General features: G+C 53.0%; 1 protein-coding gene across 1 annotated transcript; it reads right to left on the bottom strand.

Annotated features, from left to right (window-relative positions):
* Positions 1-4,069: 4,069 nt before the first annotated feature.
* On the bottom strand, positions 4,070-18,348 carry DDB1 (damage specific DNA binding protein 1). Its single transcript, XM_088534272.1, has 27 exons — positions 18,280-18,348; positions 17,660-17,808; positions 17,444-17,560; positions 16,294-16,515; positions 14,170-14,284; positions 13,931-14,028; positions 12,593-12,751; positions 12,085-12,168; positions 11,786-11,902; positions 11,347-11,449; positions 11,068-11,143; positions 10,875-10,983; positions 10,516-10,694; positions 10,255-10,418; positions 10,052-10,159; positions 9,443-9,650; positions 8,886-8,981; positions 8,510-8,621; positions 7,805-7,928; positions 7,345-7,509; positions 6,843-6,937; positions 6,532-6,702; positions 5,882-5,991; positions 5,493-5,662; positions 4,942-5,044; positions 4,424-4,547; positions 4,070-4,237 (listed from the first exon to the last, which is right to left on the bottom strand). Exons 1-27 carry the CDS (start codon positions 18,338-18,340, stop codon positions 4,154-4,156), a joined length of 3,423 nt encoding a protein of 1,140 aa, XP_088390398.1. The 5' UTR covers positions 18,341-18,348; the 3' UTR covers positions 4,070-4,153.
* Between the last annotated feature and the right edge of the window lie 384 nt (positions 18,349-18,732).

Below are 18,732 nucleotides of genomic sequence, written 5' to 3'. Positions count from 1 at the left end.
CAGGGTGCCGCGGGGCACACGAAGGAACCTGCCCTGCCCGGGCTGGGGCCTGAAGCGAAGGTCACGCGCAGGTAATGATTTATACGAGGGAGCAAAGGGCTCGCGCTGCTCACTCGTATTGCGGCGTGGGTAACAGGGTAGCCACGCGCTGCCTGCAGATCTGCACCTACAGGGCAGCCTCCCGCAGAAGCACCCCTCACAGCCCGGCAGGAGCCTTTCCCCCTCCACCACCCCCAGAGCAAGGGCTGCCGCTCGCCTCCCCTCCTGCGCGCGGGCAGCAGGTCGCCCTGCACCCGTTCTACGGACACTGTCACATCCAGGGTGCTGCTTCAGCGGGGAGAGGGGCCCTGGCGGTTCTAGCGGCGCAGGGCTCTGTGCCCACCCCTGAAAAGGCAGCACCAAGCGAGGCAGCCCCTTGCCAGGCCCTCGTGCGATGCCCTGAGGCTCTCGGTGCCCGCGCACCGCGTGGGCCGACTGGAGAGTGGTCGAGGGCACAGGGGGGAACGCTCAGCCTTGCCCCAGCGAGCAGCTCAGCAGGATTTCGAACCCGCAGCGGGAGGTGGATTGGTGTCTGCATGGGCCCTGCCCCAGGAGGGCGGGAGCCATTTCGGAGGGCAGCAGGCCTCGTGCCCCAGCCCAAACCAGAGCAGGATGACCGCGGAGCGGGAGCTGCTCAGGGAAAAGCAGGGGCCCTGCTGCCTGGGCACCAGCCCTGTTGAAAGCCCCTCCATGCAGGGTTACGAGCAGCACGTTGCCAGCTGCAGTGCCACTGTGCTCAGTGAGGCCACGGTCAGGAGAGGGGTGAAATCAGGCCCCTGCAGACAGGGGCGATGGAGGCTGTTTTGGTTCCCTACACGACCCTCTGCTTTTGGGTGCATGGCAAAGGCTGGGGGAAAAGGACCAAATTCTGAATGAGGCTGAGGAAACCAAGTTGCTCTCCAAACCCTGGAGCCAAAGGAAACCTGCCTGCTTGCAGAGAGCACGAGCACAAAATCCAGACTTGTTGCAAATGGTCACAGTCCACTTCTGAGCCTAAACACAGTCTCTCCAAGCAGAGACATGTCCAAATATAGCCCTCTCTATACAAATTCCTCAAAGAAACCAGGGCTTGCCTAATAGTTTGGATTCATTAGTGGGAACCTGACAAAGTTTTCAACACAAGCTCACATTTCAAAAACACTCTCCGCTTCTTCGCCTGCTCTTTTACGTGCAGTCAAGGCATAGCCTCTTTTAAACAGCACTCCTGCAGAAAGGGAAGACTTTTGGGGGAGACTAGTGTTAGGCACCTACAAGGACATCCCAGGAGCCTGTGCTGAGAGGGTTCCTGTGTCTGCCAAAGTTTTGGTGCCGAGGTAAAAGCTTGGAGATTCAGCCCGCTTGGTGCCTTCTGACCCTACCTGCCCAGGCCACCACGTCGTGGTGAGAACGCTCAAGGAGAAGGGGCTTCCACGGCTTCCCAGGGCAGGATGCAGCGCAGGATCTGCCCGAGTGTCCTGTGTACCTGCTGCTTGCACGAGTGCGTCGCTGCGGCTGCAGGCACTATGGGGCATCCTGCCCCACTCCTCCAGGGCACGCCAGTGACGGCGAGGTTCATGGACACTCGTAATACACAGGGTTCAGCAGCGGCCTTGCACGTAGAGGCCAGCTCAGGCAGGGAGACAAGGCGCAACCAGGGGCCCTACATAACCCCAGGGGCAGAAAACGCCATGTGGAAAAGGGCAATTGGCCTTGGGGACTCCTTTGCCACTTTGGCAACGGCCCAACAGTGTGCCTATGTCCACAGCAAGAGGCAATACCCAACTCGGACAGCTTACAACCATTACGACTGGAAGGAGATCAGAGGGGTAATTATTAATCCGTATTTCACTTGCAGGGAACTGAGGGCCAGTGGGAGCGAAAAGCTCTCCATGACTCCACACCATGCCTGTGCAGAGCTTATTGGTAGGTGCGGTGACAGCCTGGAAGTCTGCAGAGCCAGGGGCACCCTCAGCCCAGTCCCCTGCTACAAGGAGCAGTGGTCCAGGCCCTTGAGCTGCAAGTTACCAGAAGCAGGATGAAGCATCGTGGCTGCAAACTGCCGTGTGAGCAGGATCAGCCCGAGGCTCTGCATCCGGCCGATCCCAGCAGAAGCAGACTGCAGGTCCGCAGGGAGGAGCATGTCCTGTTCTACCTTCTCATGGGAAACAGGGAGAGGGAGCCGATCTCCCTCTGATGCACTAGAGGAGGCAGGGAAGCAAAGAGGGCAAAACTTCCCAGCAGCAGCGCGGCCAGGCTCGGTTCACAGCTGCATCAAGTGAGAATGCCAGTAACGAGCAGCCCCAAGAGGAGGAAGACGCGGCCACCACAAGAGGGTGACAGGCCCCGTTCTGGAGCCCTGACCTTCCAGCCGTACCGGAACACGTGCTAAAAGCCGAAGCAGGCCTGGGGCTTGGAAGGACACTGTGGAAAGGGCTAGAGTTCGGGAAGGGGGTTCTGCCTCCCATCCCTTTCGCTGCTAACTCCGACCACTGCCAGGGCCAGGGCACCAGACTGAACGGAGCCAGAGACTGGCCCAATCTTGCCATTCCTGTGGTTCCCAGCTCCAGGGCTATTTATACCCTGCCCACTGGACTGCTGAGGCGCCCAGGCTGCCCTCCGGCCATTTGGGAAACCCAGGAATCCTGTCCTGTCACACACTAACCTACGGGCAAGCTGGCCACACAGAATCGCAGCAGCCTAGGAGGGCTTTGGAAACAGACTGCTAGGTCTGTACAGTTGCAGAAACTCCCCTTCAAATCTTTTCTGTGATAACGTTGTCTTCAAGAGGCAGCATTAAGCCACTGGCGCACAGAGAAGACCTCGTGACAACTCTCTAGGCATTGAGTGCTGTTTGCAAAGATTCTCGGCAAAAGCGAGAACAGAAGGTGTATTTCCTTGTTACCATGAATTTGGGAAGTATGTGAGCGCTGCTGGGTCCCCTCCTCCTCCTCTCCTACCTTGGTGCAAAGGCCACCATGCATGAAAGCTGTTCCCACCAGCTGCTCAGAAACAGCCAAAAAGAAGAAACAACAAGAAAGATCAGAATCTTGCAAAGGGGGCACATGCAGTCAAAGACTCATCTGGATTCCTTGCTGTTGAAACACAAACTCTCCTCCTCACTTTACCAGAGAGGCTCAGAAACGCTGCTGCCAAATCTGTCTGCAGCAGGCAGCTCCAAGAGGCAAAATTAAAGTTTCTTTCAAGTCAAAGAAAAGCCATAAAAAACCATCTGGAAAAAACACATGCTCCACGTAGGACCTGATGGATCCATCAGGCGCTATCAGATCTACAGCTCCCACACTGCTCCCACAAAAACCCAAAGAGCGAAAACATTTCAGCATCAGAGATTCCTGCAGGTAACACTGGCTTGGGAAGGAGAGCTCCCTCGAGCAGGTCAAGGACATGGCTCCGCCAAGGCAGCACATAGGACAGACATCGCACCTGCAGATGAAACGAGGAGCAGAATGCCAAGAGAGAGACCCTTCCTTGTGGACTACTTTATTTGGTAAAACTCAGAAACCAACAACTGATTTTGCTTGCCAGAGCCTCCCTCCCTGGGCAAGGCACAAATCCTGCAGGGAGAGGGAAGCAGGCGCTGCCCTCTCAGCTTTGTAATCCAGGTGTAGAGGCATCCTGCTCCACCGCCCCACACTTCTTACCAGCTCCGGAGATGACTCCTTCCAGCCCTCACCTGCACCACAGAGGCAGCTTTGCTTCCACTTCCAAAAAAAACCCACAACAAATCAGAGAATCAAAATGAAAAAAAAAAAAAAAAAAAAAGAAGTCAGAACAAAACTAAAAACAAGAGTGAAGAGTGAATCCAGGCAAGGGCACCCCATCAGCCAAGCGCTACCAGTTACCCAAAGGGAGCAACAAGCAAAGACCAGTTCTGGGTGAGCAGGATGAGTGAATCCCAGCAGGCAGTGACACGGTGCCCAGGCACCCCCCAAATCTCTAACACGCTGACTCCCATCCAGAGACTCCTTCCCCCACTTCCCCTTGGGCAAGGACCGTCGCCGCCGATGGTTAGTGTAGCTGGCCAGGGGTGGTCGGTCTTACAGCTGCAGGCCGGAAAAAAAAAAAGTCTCCCTTGCTCTACGTGGAGGAAGGTGCTAGAGAACGATCCCGAACCCAGCTAATGGATCCGGGTCAGCTCCTCCACAATCTTTATCAGGTCATCCACGGTGGCCTCCCTCTTCATGCCGCTGCCATCATCGATCTGCAATGAGAGAAAAGGCATCAAAATATGAGAAGAGTAGGAGGTGCAGTGGGGAGCGGAACGCTCCCAAAGCGTCGCCTCGCGGTAGGACACATGTTTAGATGTACTAGAGCCAGGATTTCCGAGCAGGTTCTCTGCTGCTACCTTGGAAGGGCTCAAGCCTATGTCAGCCCACACTCATCTCACCTGCAGGTTTGCCACCACCTCCTGCATCTTGGGCCTGCTGATATCCAAGAAACTTTCAATCAAGTCACCATCAATGAATCCTGTAGCTGGTTCCGTCTTGCGTTCAGTGTGAAACGATCTCCAGGTGCCCGAGTCAAGGAGCTAAACACATTAACAGCAGCCTCAGACTACGTCTGAAAAGTAAAGGCTTGAGGACTTTATCTCCCTGTCACGAGCACAATCAGCTCCTGCGATTGTGGTGCCCAAAGAGCTGCAGTCCCACAGAACCACCTTTACCCTCAAACCTGGCAAGCACACCTCTCCGTGACAGGCACCTTCCCCAAGCACAAGCACAAAGCCCAGACCATGCAGCAAACCTGGAACTGCCCTCCAGCTCGTGTGCCTTCACCCCAGGATGTCCCCAGGAGGGCAGAGAGAAACCTCCCCCTCCCCAGCTCTGCTCCTGGCTCAAGCCTGAGGCACAAGCCAGTCCCACTGCATTTGCTAGCCCGGCTCCTGGCTGAACCACACAAGGATATAAAGAGTGCTCGATCTTGCCCACGCTCTTGATGACTTTATTGAGCCTGTTCTGCATGTCCAGCAGTAGGTTGTACCAGCTTTCTGACAGAGAGGTCACCAGTCCTGCAAAGGGCAAAATGGTGTCAAGGGGTCAGGGCTCATCCCAGGGACCCTGAAGCCACATTGCTGCAGCTCCCCACAGGCTGTGGAGACTGGAGCTTCAGGGGAAGCTGCTGCCCAAGGGCTAGGACAGGAAAGAGGTGGCAATGAAGGGCTGAGCAATTTCGTTTCCTGCAGGTTCTCCAAGACAGAAAATTAATTTTTCAAAGGGAGCAAGAATAAGAAAGCATTTCTGCATCCAGAAGGGCAGCTGCAGCAGAGGCAGGGCAATTCTTTGTCTGGGAACTCTCATGGCACACCACAGCGTGCTCTCCGGAAAGGCCTATGGCACAGAACATTCCAGACTGGAGAAGAGAAGAAAGGAGACAGAAGCCATCACCAGCCCCGGTATCAGCAGCAGGGAAGGGGACCCATTACCCTCCCACTAGAGCTGGGGCACCTCGGTCCTTACCGATCATGCCGTTGACCGTGCCGAAGAGAACCGAGCCCTGTGTCGGTGTAGATGTCTCACCCAGATTCTGCATGACCAGAGATCCATGGCAGAAAACATTGACAAACTCTCCCAGATGGGACAGCCCCACCTCTTGCAAGTGCTGGCGCTCCTCATCGGTGGTGGCAGCACTGAAATCCAGAGCATACTCCTCAAGTCTGTGCCAGGGGTGAAAGGGAAGCTCCCCCATTCCCATCTCATCGCTCCTCACGGCCAAGCATCCTTCTCCCTACATTTCCTCCCACCCACGTGACATACACCCTTCCACAAACATAATGTTGAGACCAGCAGGCATTACCAGCCCATCCCTTCTATCACACGCTGCCACATCCCCCTTACAGCCAGCTCACCTGTCCTTCTGGCACACAAACAGGTTAAAGGCGTTCTCTGCTCCCAAGAAGTTGTCATCGTCCAAGATCTCAACAGCGCTCATCCAGTTGGGATTGAAGTCCCGGGCGATCTGAAAGGGGACAGGAAGTACCAAGTAGGGTCAGCGTGCGGAGAAAGCCCTGCCCTGTTATCCAGCATCCCCAACACCAACATGCCCAGAACTATATCAACAATTCCAGTGCACAGACAGTCCTGGGACCATGTCCATTCTCTTGCAATGCTGCATTTGCTGACAGAGCTGCAGCAACAACCTTTCTAAGCTCTTCCAGCTGCAGAGTAGGCAGCTCACATGGCAACTCTCGACTTTCAGCAGGCACCACACATGCCTCCAAACCTGTTCTGCTTAAGGCTGATGCCCAGTTCCCCAAAAGCCTGGGGATCTGTCTCTCCAGAGACCACAGGAATCTGTTTAAAACCATGTCCAGGTCACCCTGTTCACACAGAACCCTACATGCATGCTTGTTTTCAAAGGGGAAAAAAAAGGGAGAGTGAGCCAGGCTGCCTTCTTTTACCATCTTAAACACTGTTTCCTCTGCTCAGAGGCTCTTGGAACAGACAGTGCGGGCTCCCAGCACCCTTTCAACCACAGCTATGCAAAAAGCACTGGTACCTCCTCAAAGTTCCCTTCCATGGGCTTGTAAGCAAGGAGCAGGACAGAGCGCATCAGATCTCCCACGAGGATGAAGTCTCCCTTAGTCTTCAGGTACAGTGCCATGATGTTATTGTAATGGTTGCACTCTGTGCGCAGCTCTTTCTCAGCTGTCCACTCATACAGGCGCACCTGGAGTGAGGAACACGGCTCTGAGCAAACACACCAGCCAGGACACACTCCGCAACGGACACCGGGATATTTTCACGGGCTGATATTGTCATGGCTGGAACAGTCTCCAGCTCTGAATACCCGCTGCTCAGGAGCCCTACCGTGCTGTTGATGCTGGCTAAGAGCTTCCCATTGAACTCCACCATGGAATATACAGCCCCTTTCACTTCCTTCTCTGCCAGGCTCTGCAACTTCCCTGAAATGAAACCAGGAGACGCTCCAGTTACTTGCCCGGCACTCCCAGAGGCAGCAAGCCCGACAAGTTCTCAGACAAAATGCTCTGCAAAAAAAGTCTTTCTTAGAGGATCTGTAGGCAAATAATGCAGGAATGATATGAGAACGGGGTAGAAACACAGAAAGCAAGTTCCAGAATCCAGTTCTTATGAAGGATTCCTTCTGGACTTCTCTGGGAGATAGGGGAAAAAAATGGGAACGTGCTGTGATGGCTTGGCCTGCAGTAATATGAAAGCTACTATCGATCCTGGCTACGGGCAGCTGACAGCAGACTCCTCAGGAAAAAAACATCCCAGCCTGCTACTAAGATCTGGGAGCTCTCTTAGGATTGAGGAGCTCAACTCGGTTGTGAGGACACCTTGCTCTTACCATCAGAATAGTGGAAGACAACGATGCGTCCCTGCTTGGGCTCTGCCTCCTCCGGATACACCATGGCAGTGCCCACAATGAAGTAGGTATTTGGATCTTTGCCGAGCTTGCAGGAGACCAGACTGAGTGCATATTCGTTCTGCAGGAACTGGTGAGCATGAAGCACTGTCAAAAGAGAAAGGTAGAAACAACTGGGGCCCAGCAGGCAGCACTTCCATGCACAGGTAGAGCAGCCTGCCTAAGGACAGCTAAAAGCTTAAAAATATGTCCAAGCTATTCCACCCCACCCACACCTTATGCCAACAGATAAAACAAACCTCTGTGCTTTAAACCTGTGCCCTTCCTCAGCCCTAAGGCTGCCATTCCTTCAGGAAAAATGCTTTGACTGAAGGAACTCTGCAAGACCACAGGTCTCAGTCACAAGCTAACGTGCTCTGGAGAAAACATGCGAGGCTGGTACCTTCAAAGGTGTGCTGATCTATAATGAGAAGGTTGTGCACCTCCACCTCCTCTCCAAAGGATGTCTCGTGCGGCGCCGTGCTGCTGGAGAACAGCTTGCTGGTACTCACGCTGCTGGATAGTGCCTGGGACACAGAAAGATGAGTCACATCCTCACACCAGTCAGCACATCCACACACTACTCCACACAGCCAACAACAGAACCATAAGCAGATGAGGCAAGCAGCTCCCTGCGCCCGAGGAAGGGGACATGCTCCCTGCACCAGGAGAGATATGGGACGCACAGAAGAGAAGTCTGAAGAGGTATCAAATCCAGCCCTTTGGTTCATGAGGTAGAGCTGCTGGGCAGCAGCACGAGCAGAAGAGTTTACATCGTGTTAAGGCTTCCACCCCAGCTACTGCCTGAAGGGGACTTGTGCCTAGGAAAAGGAAACAACTTGAGGCTGAACAAAAGCCTATACTGGAGACTGAAGAAGCAGTACCCAGAGAAACAGAAGGCAACCAGAGAACAGCGAGAAGGCTGAACCTGCCAGAGAGCAGCAAAGGGAGATCTTACCCCCCTATCCCTTCCTAGGTTGCCACAAGGAAAGCGTGTGCTCAGAGCTTTGGAAGAGAAGATTGCCAAAGAAAATCTGCATCATCGTTGGGCTTGAGGAGACGCTCCCGCAACCCAGAGCTTGGGCGTGATCTAGCAGCTCCTTCTCACCTGTGTGCTGGCACTGGGCCTGAGCGCAGTGGTACCCCCGCTGGCATCCTGCACCTCAATACGACTCGAGAGCACACCAAAACACTGGGATACCTCTTGGTAGCAGATCTTCCTGCAAGACAATCGGAGCTGTGTGAGGAGAACCAGGAGAAGCCAGTTCAGGGAGAGCGCTGAGGCTCGGAGGATAACAGGGAAAAGGCCACTCACTTCCCCAGACTGCCCTCTGAGATCTGGCTGTAAATTCGGGCAGTGTTCTGAGCCCAAAACAGGAACCCTGAGGGCAGAGCTCACCCCGGTCCCTTGGGAAGGCTCCCTCCAAGCCCTTCCCAGGCACCACAGCGTGGGCCTACGAGCCACACTCCCTCCTGCTGCTCACCTGGGTGATTCGTAGAGGGGAACTGTGCGGATATGCAGCTTCTGGATCTCATCAATGGTGCCGATTGTCAGGGTGCTGTTATTGGCCAATGCCAGGCTGTGCAGGAGGGAAACAAAGAGCAACACAGCTTGTAAAGCAGGTAGCTTTCACTTCCCCAAACCACAGGGCGCAAGATCCTCTTCCTGTGTTATGAAGGCTGTAAACAGGGTGACTACAACAGCATGGCTTTGAGCTTTACCAATGCCCAGAGAAGAAGAGACGTTTAAAGGACAGGAATGTGTGCAAGTGTCTTCTCATGGAACACCCTCCAAGCAGCACAAGGGACTGATCAGTACCCTAGGGCTTGATCACATTATTTGTAATCATGATGATGATGAAGGCTCTCCCTCCCATTTCACACAGCTGAGGGCCAGTGTTGGGAGTACTGCTTCGCTGGACATGATAAAATGGGTCTGCTGGACTGAGCAGGTAAGTGTAAATCAGTGTCGATCTCCACCGAGTTTGTGCCAGTTCCAGTCTTCCCCAGCCAGGTCATAAAAGGCAAAGTGCACGCTCACCTGTCAGGATATCCATCCGAGTTGAGGGGACACATGTAGTTCACTTCCTTAAGGTTGACATTGGAGAAGACCAGCTTGTGGTTACTGCTGTAGATCACGGTGGGACGGTCAGAACAGGCAAACACGTTGGTCGTGGACAAAGAGCGGAAGGTCCTCAGGACAGTAGGTTGTGTCCCAAGGGTCACCTTCTTCCGGTCACTCAGCAAACCTGAAGAGAAAACACACCAGCATTGGGAGCCACCCCAGCAGGGCTTTCAGGATGGCAGAACAGAACAGGGCTGTGACATGCAGGGAAGAAAGGCCCAGCAGATATGAGCATGAGTAAATGCATGAGGAAATGAGCAAATGGTACCCAAGAGCTACCCAAGCATCAGCCCCACTGTGGGACAGCTCCTTTCTCCACTGGGTGCCCTGGAGAGAGAATCCACCAAATCACTGTGCTGCACCCAGCCCCATCTGAGCACAATCCCATCAGAGAGAAAGAAAAGGTTTTTCCAGAACTCATGGGAAAGGAGATTTCCAGAACGAAGGAAAAAAGAACAACACAGGAAGCAAGAAGGCACGAGTCCAGGCACCTTCCTCACGAGCCCCGTTGGCGGGGTTAGTCACCTGTCTCAAGGCTAAGCCCGAAGTAGAAGAGCGCCCCGTCGCCCAGGGCGCACAGAAGGTAATGGCTGCTCTCGAAGGTCGTCATCAGGATGGAACGAGGGATGATTTCTGCAGGGAACAGCAGAAGAGAAGGCTGATGTCACTCATGGCTGAATCGGGCCAGTCCCCACTGCCACCAGCTGGCAGCCCCAGGAGAGCCCTACCTCCTCCCAGCATCTCCTTGTGCAGCAGCTCAAAGGAAGGCAGCTTTAGGATGCGGGCAGAGATATCAGTCCAGAGCCCGATAGCGCACAGCGGGGACATGCCATTACTGTCCCCCAGAGGGGTGATGTCCAGGCAGGCAACTTCATGCTCCATTTCTGTGCAGCTGGCAGGAGAGAGGAAGCAGAGATATCAATTTGGAGCCCAAAGAGAGATAGCGGAGGTCAGGACTCCTCAGGCCAGGAGGTGAGACTCATACCCACCTGATCTGCTTGAGCTCCTGGGGTCTAATCTCCAGGTAATACAGGGCTCGTCCCACAGCCACCACCACCTGGTTACTATTGCAGGAGGCCACACTGATGTTCTTCCCATTGGGTTCTTTCCACTCACTCACCAGGGCCTTGGGTTCCTGACTGACCAGTCTCACAGAGGCAGAAGTGATCTGGAAAGACAGAACACACCTTTTCTCAGAGCCAAAAAGCTGGTTTCCTTCTGACAGGGAAGCACTGCAGACCCTGCCCCAGATGGGCAACGCAGACCTAGGTTGCACCCCTAGTCAAGAAGGGCTAGGGAATCACCGTACAAGAGATGTCTCTCTCTGCTCCTCCAGCAGAGGCATTACCTGGATCAATTGCTGATGGGCTACATTGCCACAAAAGAAAGTCTGCTGATCATCCACAAAGCCTGTCAGCTCTGTCTCTTCCACTTCTTCTCCATTTAACATAAGAACCCTGAAAAGGAAGAGGTCATTACTGTTCTATAGCAGCACTCAAACACCCAGCCCTGAGTCCGGCTCCGCACTAAGCCCATCTTACCTGGTCTGACCAACAAAGGACAGCACCAACGTGTTATCTGTCTCACGATGTGAATCTGACCTCAGGGGCCACAGGCCTGCAACGATGAGAAGAAATATCATGGGGAATATGCAAAAAGCTGGTGGGTGCCAAGCCCCACCTCAGTTTGCAGCAAAGATAATCTCCCACCGTGCTCCATTAGGGCCCAACCTCAGTTTGCAGCAAAGATAATCTCCCACTGTGCTCCATTAGGCTGCAAGTGCCATCTGACAGCAAAAAAATGCAGAATAGCCCACATACCTTTAATTCCTGGCAAATCAATGCTGGCATGCTCATGAATCCCAATACCGTTCCGGATGATCCGCAGCGAACCCTCTTTAAACGCACCCGAGCACGTGACGAGCTGGGGGAAAAGCAGATGTTCTTTACCAACCACTGCTGGAAAGCTTCCTCACTCCTCCTTGTAGCGAAGGGGCCCCCATTTACTGATCCTTCCCTGTCCCCAGGAGGACCAACCCTTCCTTGGGAACACGGGTCTCCAGAAAGCAGCCTTTCCACTCACACTGCTCTTCACTGGAAGACTTCACTTGTGAAGTGGAAGCTTTCCCTGCATCCGGATAAGACTTTTCACTTCTCTGATGAATGGATTGTATCTCTTCCTTCCACAGACATCCTAGTGCATATATTGGCTGACCAGACCTCCCCAACACTACAAAACGTAAGGCGGAATGCACATTACCTGCCCTTGGCCTTGTCTTTCCAGGTCTACGACACACATGTCGACGATGGGACCAAGGTTGGTGAAGGTCTCCATGGCCACTACATAGGAGCCCTGTTCATTGCTGTCCACGTTGAGCTATGAGTAAGCATAATTACAGGTTTCCAAAGAGAAAGGGAAATCACGTAGGAAAGGATATAGGGAAAGCAAGGAAAGTTCCTCCCCATCCGAGTACACCTTTCTGAGCCCAGATGAAAGCAAGGATGCACAAAATCCTGTCTGAACACCCGCAACAAAGGCAGGAGAAGGCTACCACTTACCTTCACAAGCTGGGAATCCCCAAGCCGAGAGCCAACAAACACAACACCGTTGTCCAGGTAGGTCAAACACTCTGCAATAGATGTCTGGGAACAGAGAAGATGCGTATGAAGGAGCTAGCATGAAAAGGACCCTGCCATGCTCCCAAGCAGCACTTCTGAACTTCAGCCTAACAGGAAGTCCCTGGGGACGAGAGGGGACTTTAACCCCCTCAGAGAATCCACACAGCTCAAACTCCTTCAGTGACGGAGTGCAGGCACGGGATAACGAAAACCCAGCAGACACATTCAAGAGCCCAAATAAAGATTTCCTCAGCCCAACTGAAACTTCAGAGCTCAGAGACGTGACAGCCACAGAGACTGAAACATTATCCCATCCTCAGGCTCCAAGAGGGATGCCATTCTTGCCACGCAACCTGGAGCATTCCGAGTTGGCAAAACCTCTGAACTCCTCAGCTGAAAAGCAGCATACACAGCACATATGACACGGCAGCAAGAGGAAGAGCGATACCTCTCCAAGCAGTTCCACACGCAGGTCCTTCAAAGTGACAGTACCATCCATCTGTTCCTCCTTCTCCAGGAGCAGCATGAAGAGACGCCCCTCCATGTCCCCCAGCAAGTATCGGGAGCCGTTGGGATCCACACGGTTGTGGCACACGATTGTACTTTGCTGCACTCCGAGGAGGGAAAGAGGTGGTGTTGGGAAACATCAAAACAACCACAAACGTGCACCTAACAAGGACTACTTCTACACACACACACACATACACACAAAAGAAAACCACATCCCCAGGGCACCAGCTGCTGGGTACACCTGCACCATAGTCTCAAGGTAGCCTCTCTGCTCTGAAGGAGATGGCTGGATTCTTGCCTCAGTAAACCATATCAGTGAACACAAACCTCCAGTCAAACCACCTCATTAATGTTGGTTTTCCACAAATAAACAGCAGGAACGTTATTTGGGACCTCCAGAGCTCCAAACCTGCTTCTTTTCCAGACACAACCTCTATAAATGTTTTGTTCGGTGTTGTGGACACTGCCTGGCCTCCCGTCGACATATTTGGTTTTGGCTTAGAAATCCTGATCTTGCAGATCTTCCTTGCATGCAAACATTCCACGAGCTTAAAGCACAGATGTGCCAGCACTCGCTTTGCAAGCCCCAGTAGTGGTCTGAGCACACAATATTAGTATTTCTTTATCCAACATCTACAGTTCTTTGCTAGACAATCATTATTTCCAGCTTAAAAGGTTATTTTGCTCACGACTCAGGTCCTCCTTGAAACCAGGGCAGCTCCTTGACGATGCCGTTTGTGCTTCCTCTACCACTGAAACATGGGAACTGGCCCATCCATCGGACAAAAGACACAAGCTCAAGTTCTATGACAAACTCTGTAAGGCTTTTTTTTTTTTTTTTTTTGCTTCTATCTTTCACAGCTTGAACTGCAACCCTACTCTGGCCTGGAGACTAATAGCCAAATTGCTCATTCCTCCTAATTAATTCCTTTCTCTGAGGTCCAACCAAGATTTTAGCTTCACTGCAATATCTCCAAACACTCCACAAACAGCAAGGCACATGCCTAGCCACACGCTGCAGTGCAAGCACATGCTGCCACCAATACAAGGATCACATATATCCATAAGTCCCCCCAAAAAACAAGCATTGTCCAAGCCATCCATTCTGCAGAACTCTGGGCTCCTTCGTGGGAGTAAGTGGCCCTATTAGACTACACCTGAGAACAAGAGCAGTCTAAATTCCAGAAAGCAAGTGGCCTGAAACCTTCCCAGTACTTACAGACACACCTGGGGTGGGAGGAATTACAGAGGACATGTTTCTAGAGCATTTGCTCACCTTGATGATGGGGGGTGCTATAGCTAGGTATTTGTCTCCATTGTGGTAGGTGATGGACTCCTGCCCGATGATGATTGCTCCTCCAAAAGGCTCTGGCACTGTGCAGGGGAAAAGACAAAGTCACCTTGGAGAAGCCCTGCAACCAGACCGTCACATTATCCCTATAAAGGAAAACACAACCTGCAACCAGACCGTCACATTATCCCTATAAAGGAAAACACGATGTACAAAAGGCTGACCTGCAATGACCATGGAGGCTTCCGCCTCTACGTTCTCCTGCTTCCAAGGACCTTTGTTAAACTCTTTCTCTCGCAGGGATACCTCGTACGTCTTCACGTGGCGACCCTGAGGGTCCTGGAAGAGAAGCCACAGATGACAGTGCAAGAGGCACACGTGGACATGTAAGCCTCACAAGAGCCCCATGTGCAGAGGTTTTCCACACCTCCACACAGGTGTGTGCACCAAAGAACACTTGAAATCATTTCTGTGGTGTGTTGTTTTTTTATTATTATTATTTTTTCCACACCCCCACCTGATTTTCTGGGACTCAAATTTATCTAACATGCAACCCTACAAACCCAGGTGTCAGTGCCACGGTATAAAATCATCACCATCACCAATAAAGAGTTCTGGAATTCAGCTCTAGTGCAATAGTGCACGTGCCAGTGCAACTGAGCTCTCAACTGGATTCTCCTCAGGCTTTTCAGCCTGACTTCCCTAAGGAAACATAATCTGCCTGCTGAACAAGCCCCAGGCTGCCCTGGCATTCCAGTAATTCCTACCATGGTGGGCAATTTCAACCAAAGCTGAGAAGATCTAGGGGTCTCAGAGAAGGTGAGTCCATGGAGCTTTCACTGAAATGAGTGGGGGTGGAGGAGAGGCTGTCTATGCTAACACAGCTGGGAATCCCTGTTGGGAAAATAAAAAGATGCACAGAGTGCTTCAAAGCACAGGAAATGCTTGGATTGGAACCCACTGGCCTAGTTCATGTGTATAAGCTAACACAGGCTCTAAGCCACAGGGACCTAGGGTTCCTTCATCATGTTGCTTCCAGAAGTATTCAGAAAGTGCCTTTCATCTTTTTATTTGTTACATCTCACTATTTTCCAGATCAAATCTGCGAAAATAAGTACAACATTTCTTCTCTTCTTCCTGCCTGGAGCTTCCAATTTTATAAACAAACACTCACAGGGAACGTGAGTGCCTCCCAGTTCACACTTGGTGATTCTGCAGCTTAGCAAACTCCCTCGCTGACCATTCTAGAGCCCAGTCTGTTTTAAAGCAGAAATGCAGCTTTAGCATGGCAATGGAGTAATTAATGCAACTTTTGGACCTTGTTACTCCATATAACAGCATTTCTCACTTTTTTTTTTAAACGAACTTGTTCATATTTGTGGTATCTTCCTCTGGTTTCAAAATACAAAAAGAAAAAAAAAAATGACACTCACTACTGTCCTACTCAGCCCAAATCCTATGATTATGATCAGTGAATTGTAAAAGAAATAGACATAGAGAAGAAGCTTGGACACTTTCCCCTCTCTGCACACACATGTAAGTCAGACACAGAGGGACCAAAACAAATCCAGTGTTTTATGCAAGACCCAATGAGTTGGACAGAACTTGCACCTTGCTCTTGCTGCGAGGGTAAAAGTGTATGAAGAATCTGTTAACATGGAAAAAAAAACATTAATTCACCCTTTACACTTATAATGCTTGTTTATAACAAACAAGCCATTAACAGATTAATCTGGAAAACAAAAATGACAGATCCCTTGAGATTATGTCCCATTTTACTCGCTGACTACATCAGACAAAGTTCCTTGTTCACGGTGCTCTCGAGGACGGAGTGGAAACCTGGCACTCCAGTCCAAGCTGACACCAAGTGTAAGAATTTGGCCAGACCTCTCTGCTGCCTCAGTTTCCCTGCTACACAACAGCAGCTGCACTAACCAGCCTCACAGGCATCCCTGGCATTTTACAGGATGCTAAACACCACTCCTGGGATTCCTAGATTTGCTGAAGTGACAACCCGAAACGAGTCAAAACCTGAAACAGCATCACCAGCCACTTTTAACACATATTTCTAGAGAACAACAGCTGAAGAGTCAGTGAGAGTAGGAGAGTGTTTCCTCACATCTCCCAGAAATGAAAAAATGAATAATTCTTACATATATATATATATGTTGGAGAAGAATATGGATTTTCCTCAGCTACAAAATGAATTTGCAGCAGACAGGGGTCTTTTGCTCTGCCCACTGGAGCACAACTCTGCTTTCTACATGCTCCACGGCACTGACTGCTCCAGTCCTTCTAGAGGACCTCTAGAGCACCTTGGCTTGAGTCACCAAACAAGGACAGGGTACCTGGTAGACGAAGCAGATGGTCGGAGCTTGACAACCATAGAGAAATTTCACGTCGATGACCTGGAGCTCTTCCAGGCGGATGTTAAAAGCCTTTAACTCCTTGTTCTCCCGATCCAGAGGGATGACCTTGAAGAGGCCATCGTAGAGCCGCAGGCCGATCATGCGGCACTCTGGGTCAATGATGCCAATGATCCCTGTCTCCGAGGGACGACCAATACGATCCTGAGCGCAGACATGGAGATGGAAGAGAGAAAAAGTGATGTCAGGAAGAGATTCCCCCACAGGACCCAAGAAAAACAGAGATACAGGAGTTACTAGCTGAAGAAGGCTCCCCTGCACATCACATAACAAACTTCAAAACAGGCAGACCGCTCAGATTTACACAACGGGGATTGATATCAGCATCTCCACGTGTCATGACACAGGGCCACGGCACAGGAAGATTAAGTGTTTTTCCCTAAAACACAGACACGTTAGCGGCAGGACATGCCCACCTACACTTGCTAGCCCACCACCCTGTGCTCAATTCCACCAACAAGAAATCAACAGAAGCTCAGCATTTAAAAACAGATGGAAGGTATTTTTGCTTGACAGCTGAGGGAAAACATTTAGCTAAACACTAACAAAAAACCAAAGAGGCACCTAAGTTTCTCGCCTGCTCAAAAAGCAGAATTTTAATCTGAATAAAATAGGACAATAAAGAACACCTACAATTATTATGTGGTGTGATCATGATGGTAAAAGTCACTTCAGCACTAATATCTTTGGTGGGCAGCATGTAGAGGTCTGTCCTGAGGTACAAAATGGGGCATATTTCCTAGGAAATTCTACCCTATGCTGAATTTTGAGGGCTAATTCTCTTTACAGAAGGCGGACATTAAAGCAACCTAATTATTCCACAGACTGCTTCAAAAACACCCTTGTCCCAGTGCCCAGAGTGAGTCTCTGGGCTCGAGATTGACTCACTGGAGGAAAAACCATCTAGAAATAGTAACAGCAGCAGGAAACCGTATCAGAAATAGTTGAAGGAAAAAATCACCGTAAATTCTGTCCTGGAGACTTGCCAACGACAACAGCAAAGTAAAACCAGCCCCAAAGAAGGGACTTCCAAGTCTTCCAGGACTTGACCAGCTACCGCAACTTCACTCACCTGCACATTGCCGTGGGCACGGGTGATGATGTCAATGCTGTCCCCGTTCTGCTTGTACTCGAGGATGCACGCGTTATACTTGGCCGTGAGGATGAACAGCAAGTCCTTGCTCTCGCCCTAGGAAAGCAGAGCAGCGTCACGCTTTCAGGAGGCTGCCACGGGCAGCGGGTCCGTCCTCGGGCCCGGCAGCGCCCCGCGCCCTCCCGCCGCGCTCACCTTCGGGCGGAAGAGCTCCATGACCGCCGTCTTGCCGTACATGCCGACCTCCTTGACGGGCCGCAGCCCCTCGGCCGTGACCACGTAGATCTCCAGCCGCGTGTTCTTGGCGATCAGCAGGTTGAGATCCTCCGCCGACGTGAAGTGCCCTGCGGAGCGCGGCGAGTAAGCGCCCACCCAGCTGCCAACGGAGTCCCGGGTGGCATTCCCGGTGCCTCCCCACGGCGCCAGGCAGCATTCCCGGTGCTCCCGTGCCCACCGGGGCGCCCACCCTGTGCACCCGCACCCCAGAACCTCCCCGGCTCACCCCTGGGCGCCCGCCGATCCCCCACGTGTGCCCCAGCAGCGGGCACAGGCGCCCCCGGCCCCACGGCAGCGCCCCGAGCCCCTGCAGCAGCGCGGCCCCACCGAGCCCTCGGGGGGATCCCGGTGCCGCGGAAACACCGGCGCGGCCTCCGGCACCCCAAAACCCACGCGTTACCCCCGTTCCCCAGCGCCCCGCACAGCCCCCCGCATCTCACGGGCCCCATCGCGCCCCCAGAGCCTCTGGTCACCCCGCCAACCCCCCCCGCCAAGGGGCCTCCTCCTCATCCTCCCGCCGCTGGCGCCGCGGCCGGTACCGGTGACGCAGCCGTTCACGGCCGTCGGCTTCTGCGCCGTCACCACGTAGTTGTAGGACATGGCGGCGGCGCGGGGGCCTCGGCGGCGCGGGGGGCTCGGCGCGAGCGGCGGACTCGGCAGCGCGGCGGCCGCCTCTTCCGGCCGCACCGGCCGCGCGCGCGCGGGAGCCTCGCGACGTCACCGGAAGGGCTTCCCGCGCGGCCGCTCTGCGCAGCCCGGAGGACCCAGAGGAGCAGACGAGAAGGAGGGAGGGAGGGGGGTGCGTGGGGGGTGCGATGCCCGCGGCCGGGATCGGGGTGTCCCCGCGGGGCCATCCCCGCCGTGGGGCCGTGTCCCCCCGGGGGTGACATCCCCGCCGTGGGGCCCGGCCCAGCACACGCAGTTTGGGGACACCGAGCCAACACACTCTGCCCCCCTCCCCGCCCGCTGCCGTCACCCCACGGCGCCACCCG

This window comes from Tinamus guttatus, unplaced genomic scaffold (assembly GCF_059628265.1).
Source record: "Tinamus guttatus ecotype Peru unplaced genomic scaffold, ASM5962826v1 Tinamus_guttatus_pri_ptg000546l, whole genome shotgun sequence".
Classification (NCBI taxonomy): Eukaryota; Metazoa; Chordata; class Aves; order Tinamiformes; family Tinamidae; genus Tinamus; species Tinamus guttatus.
Note: the sequence above shows the minus strand (reverse complement) of the source record. Positions and strands in the feature narration are given on the sequence as shown.

Coding starts and splice junctions, on each gene's coding strand:
- DDB1 (XM_088534272.1), bottom strand. CDS start 18,340: ATGTCCTACAACTACGTGGTGACGGCGCAGAAGCCGACGGCCGTGAAC. Junction 17,561..17,659: donor TGGAGCTCTTCCGCCCGAAG/GTGAGCGCGGCG, acceptor CTGCTTTCCTAG/GGCGAGAGCAAGGACTTGCT. Junction 5,045..5,492: donor CACGGTCAACGGCATGATCG/GTAAGGACCGAG, acceptor TGCCCTTTGCAG/GACTGGTGACCTCTCTGTCA.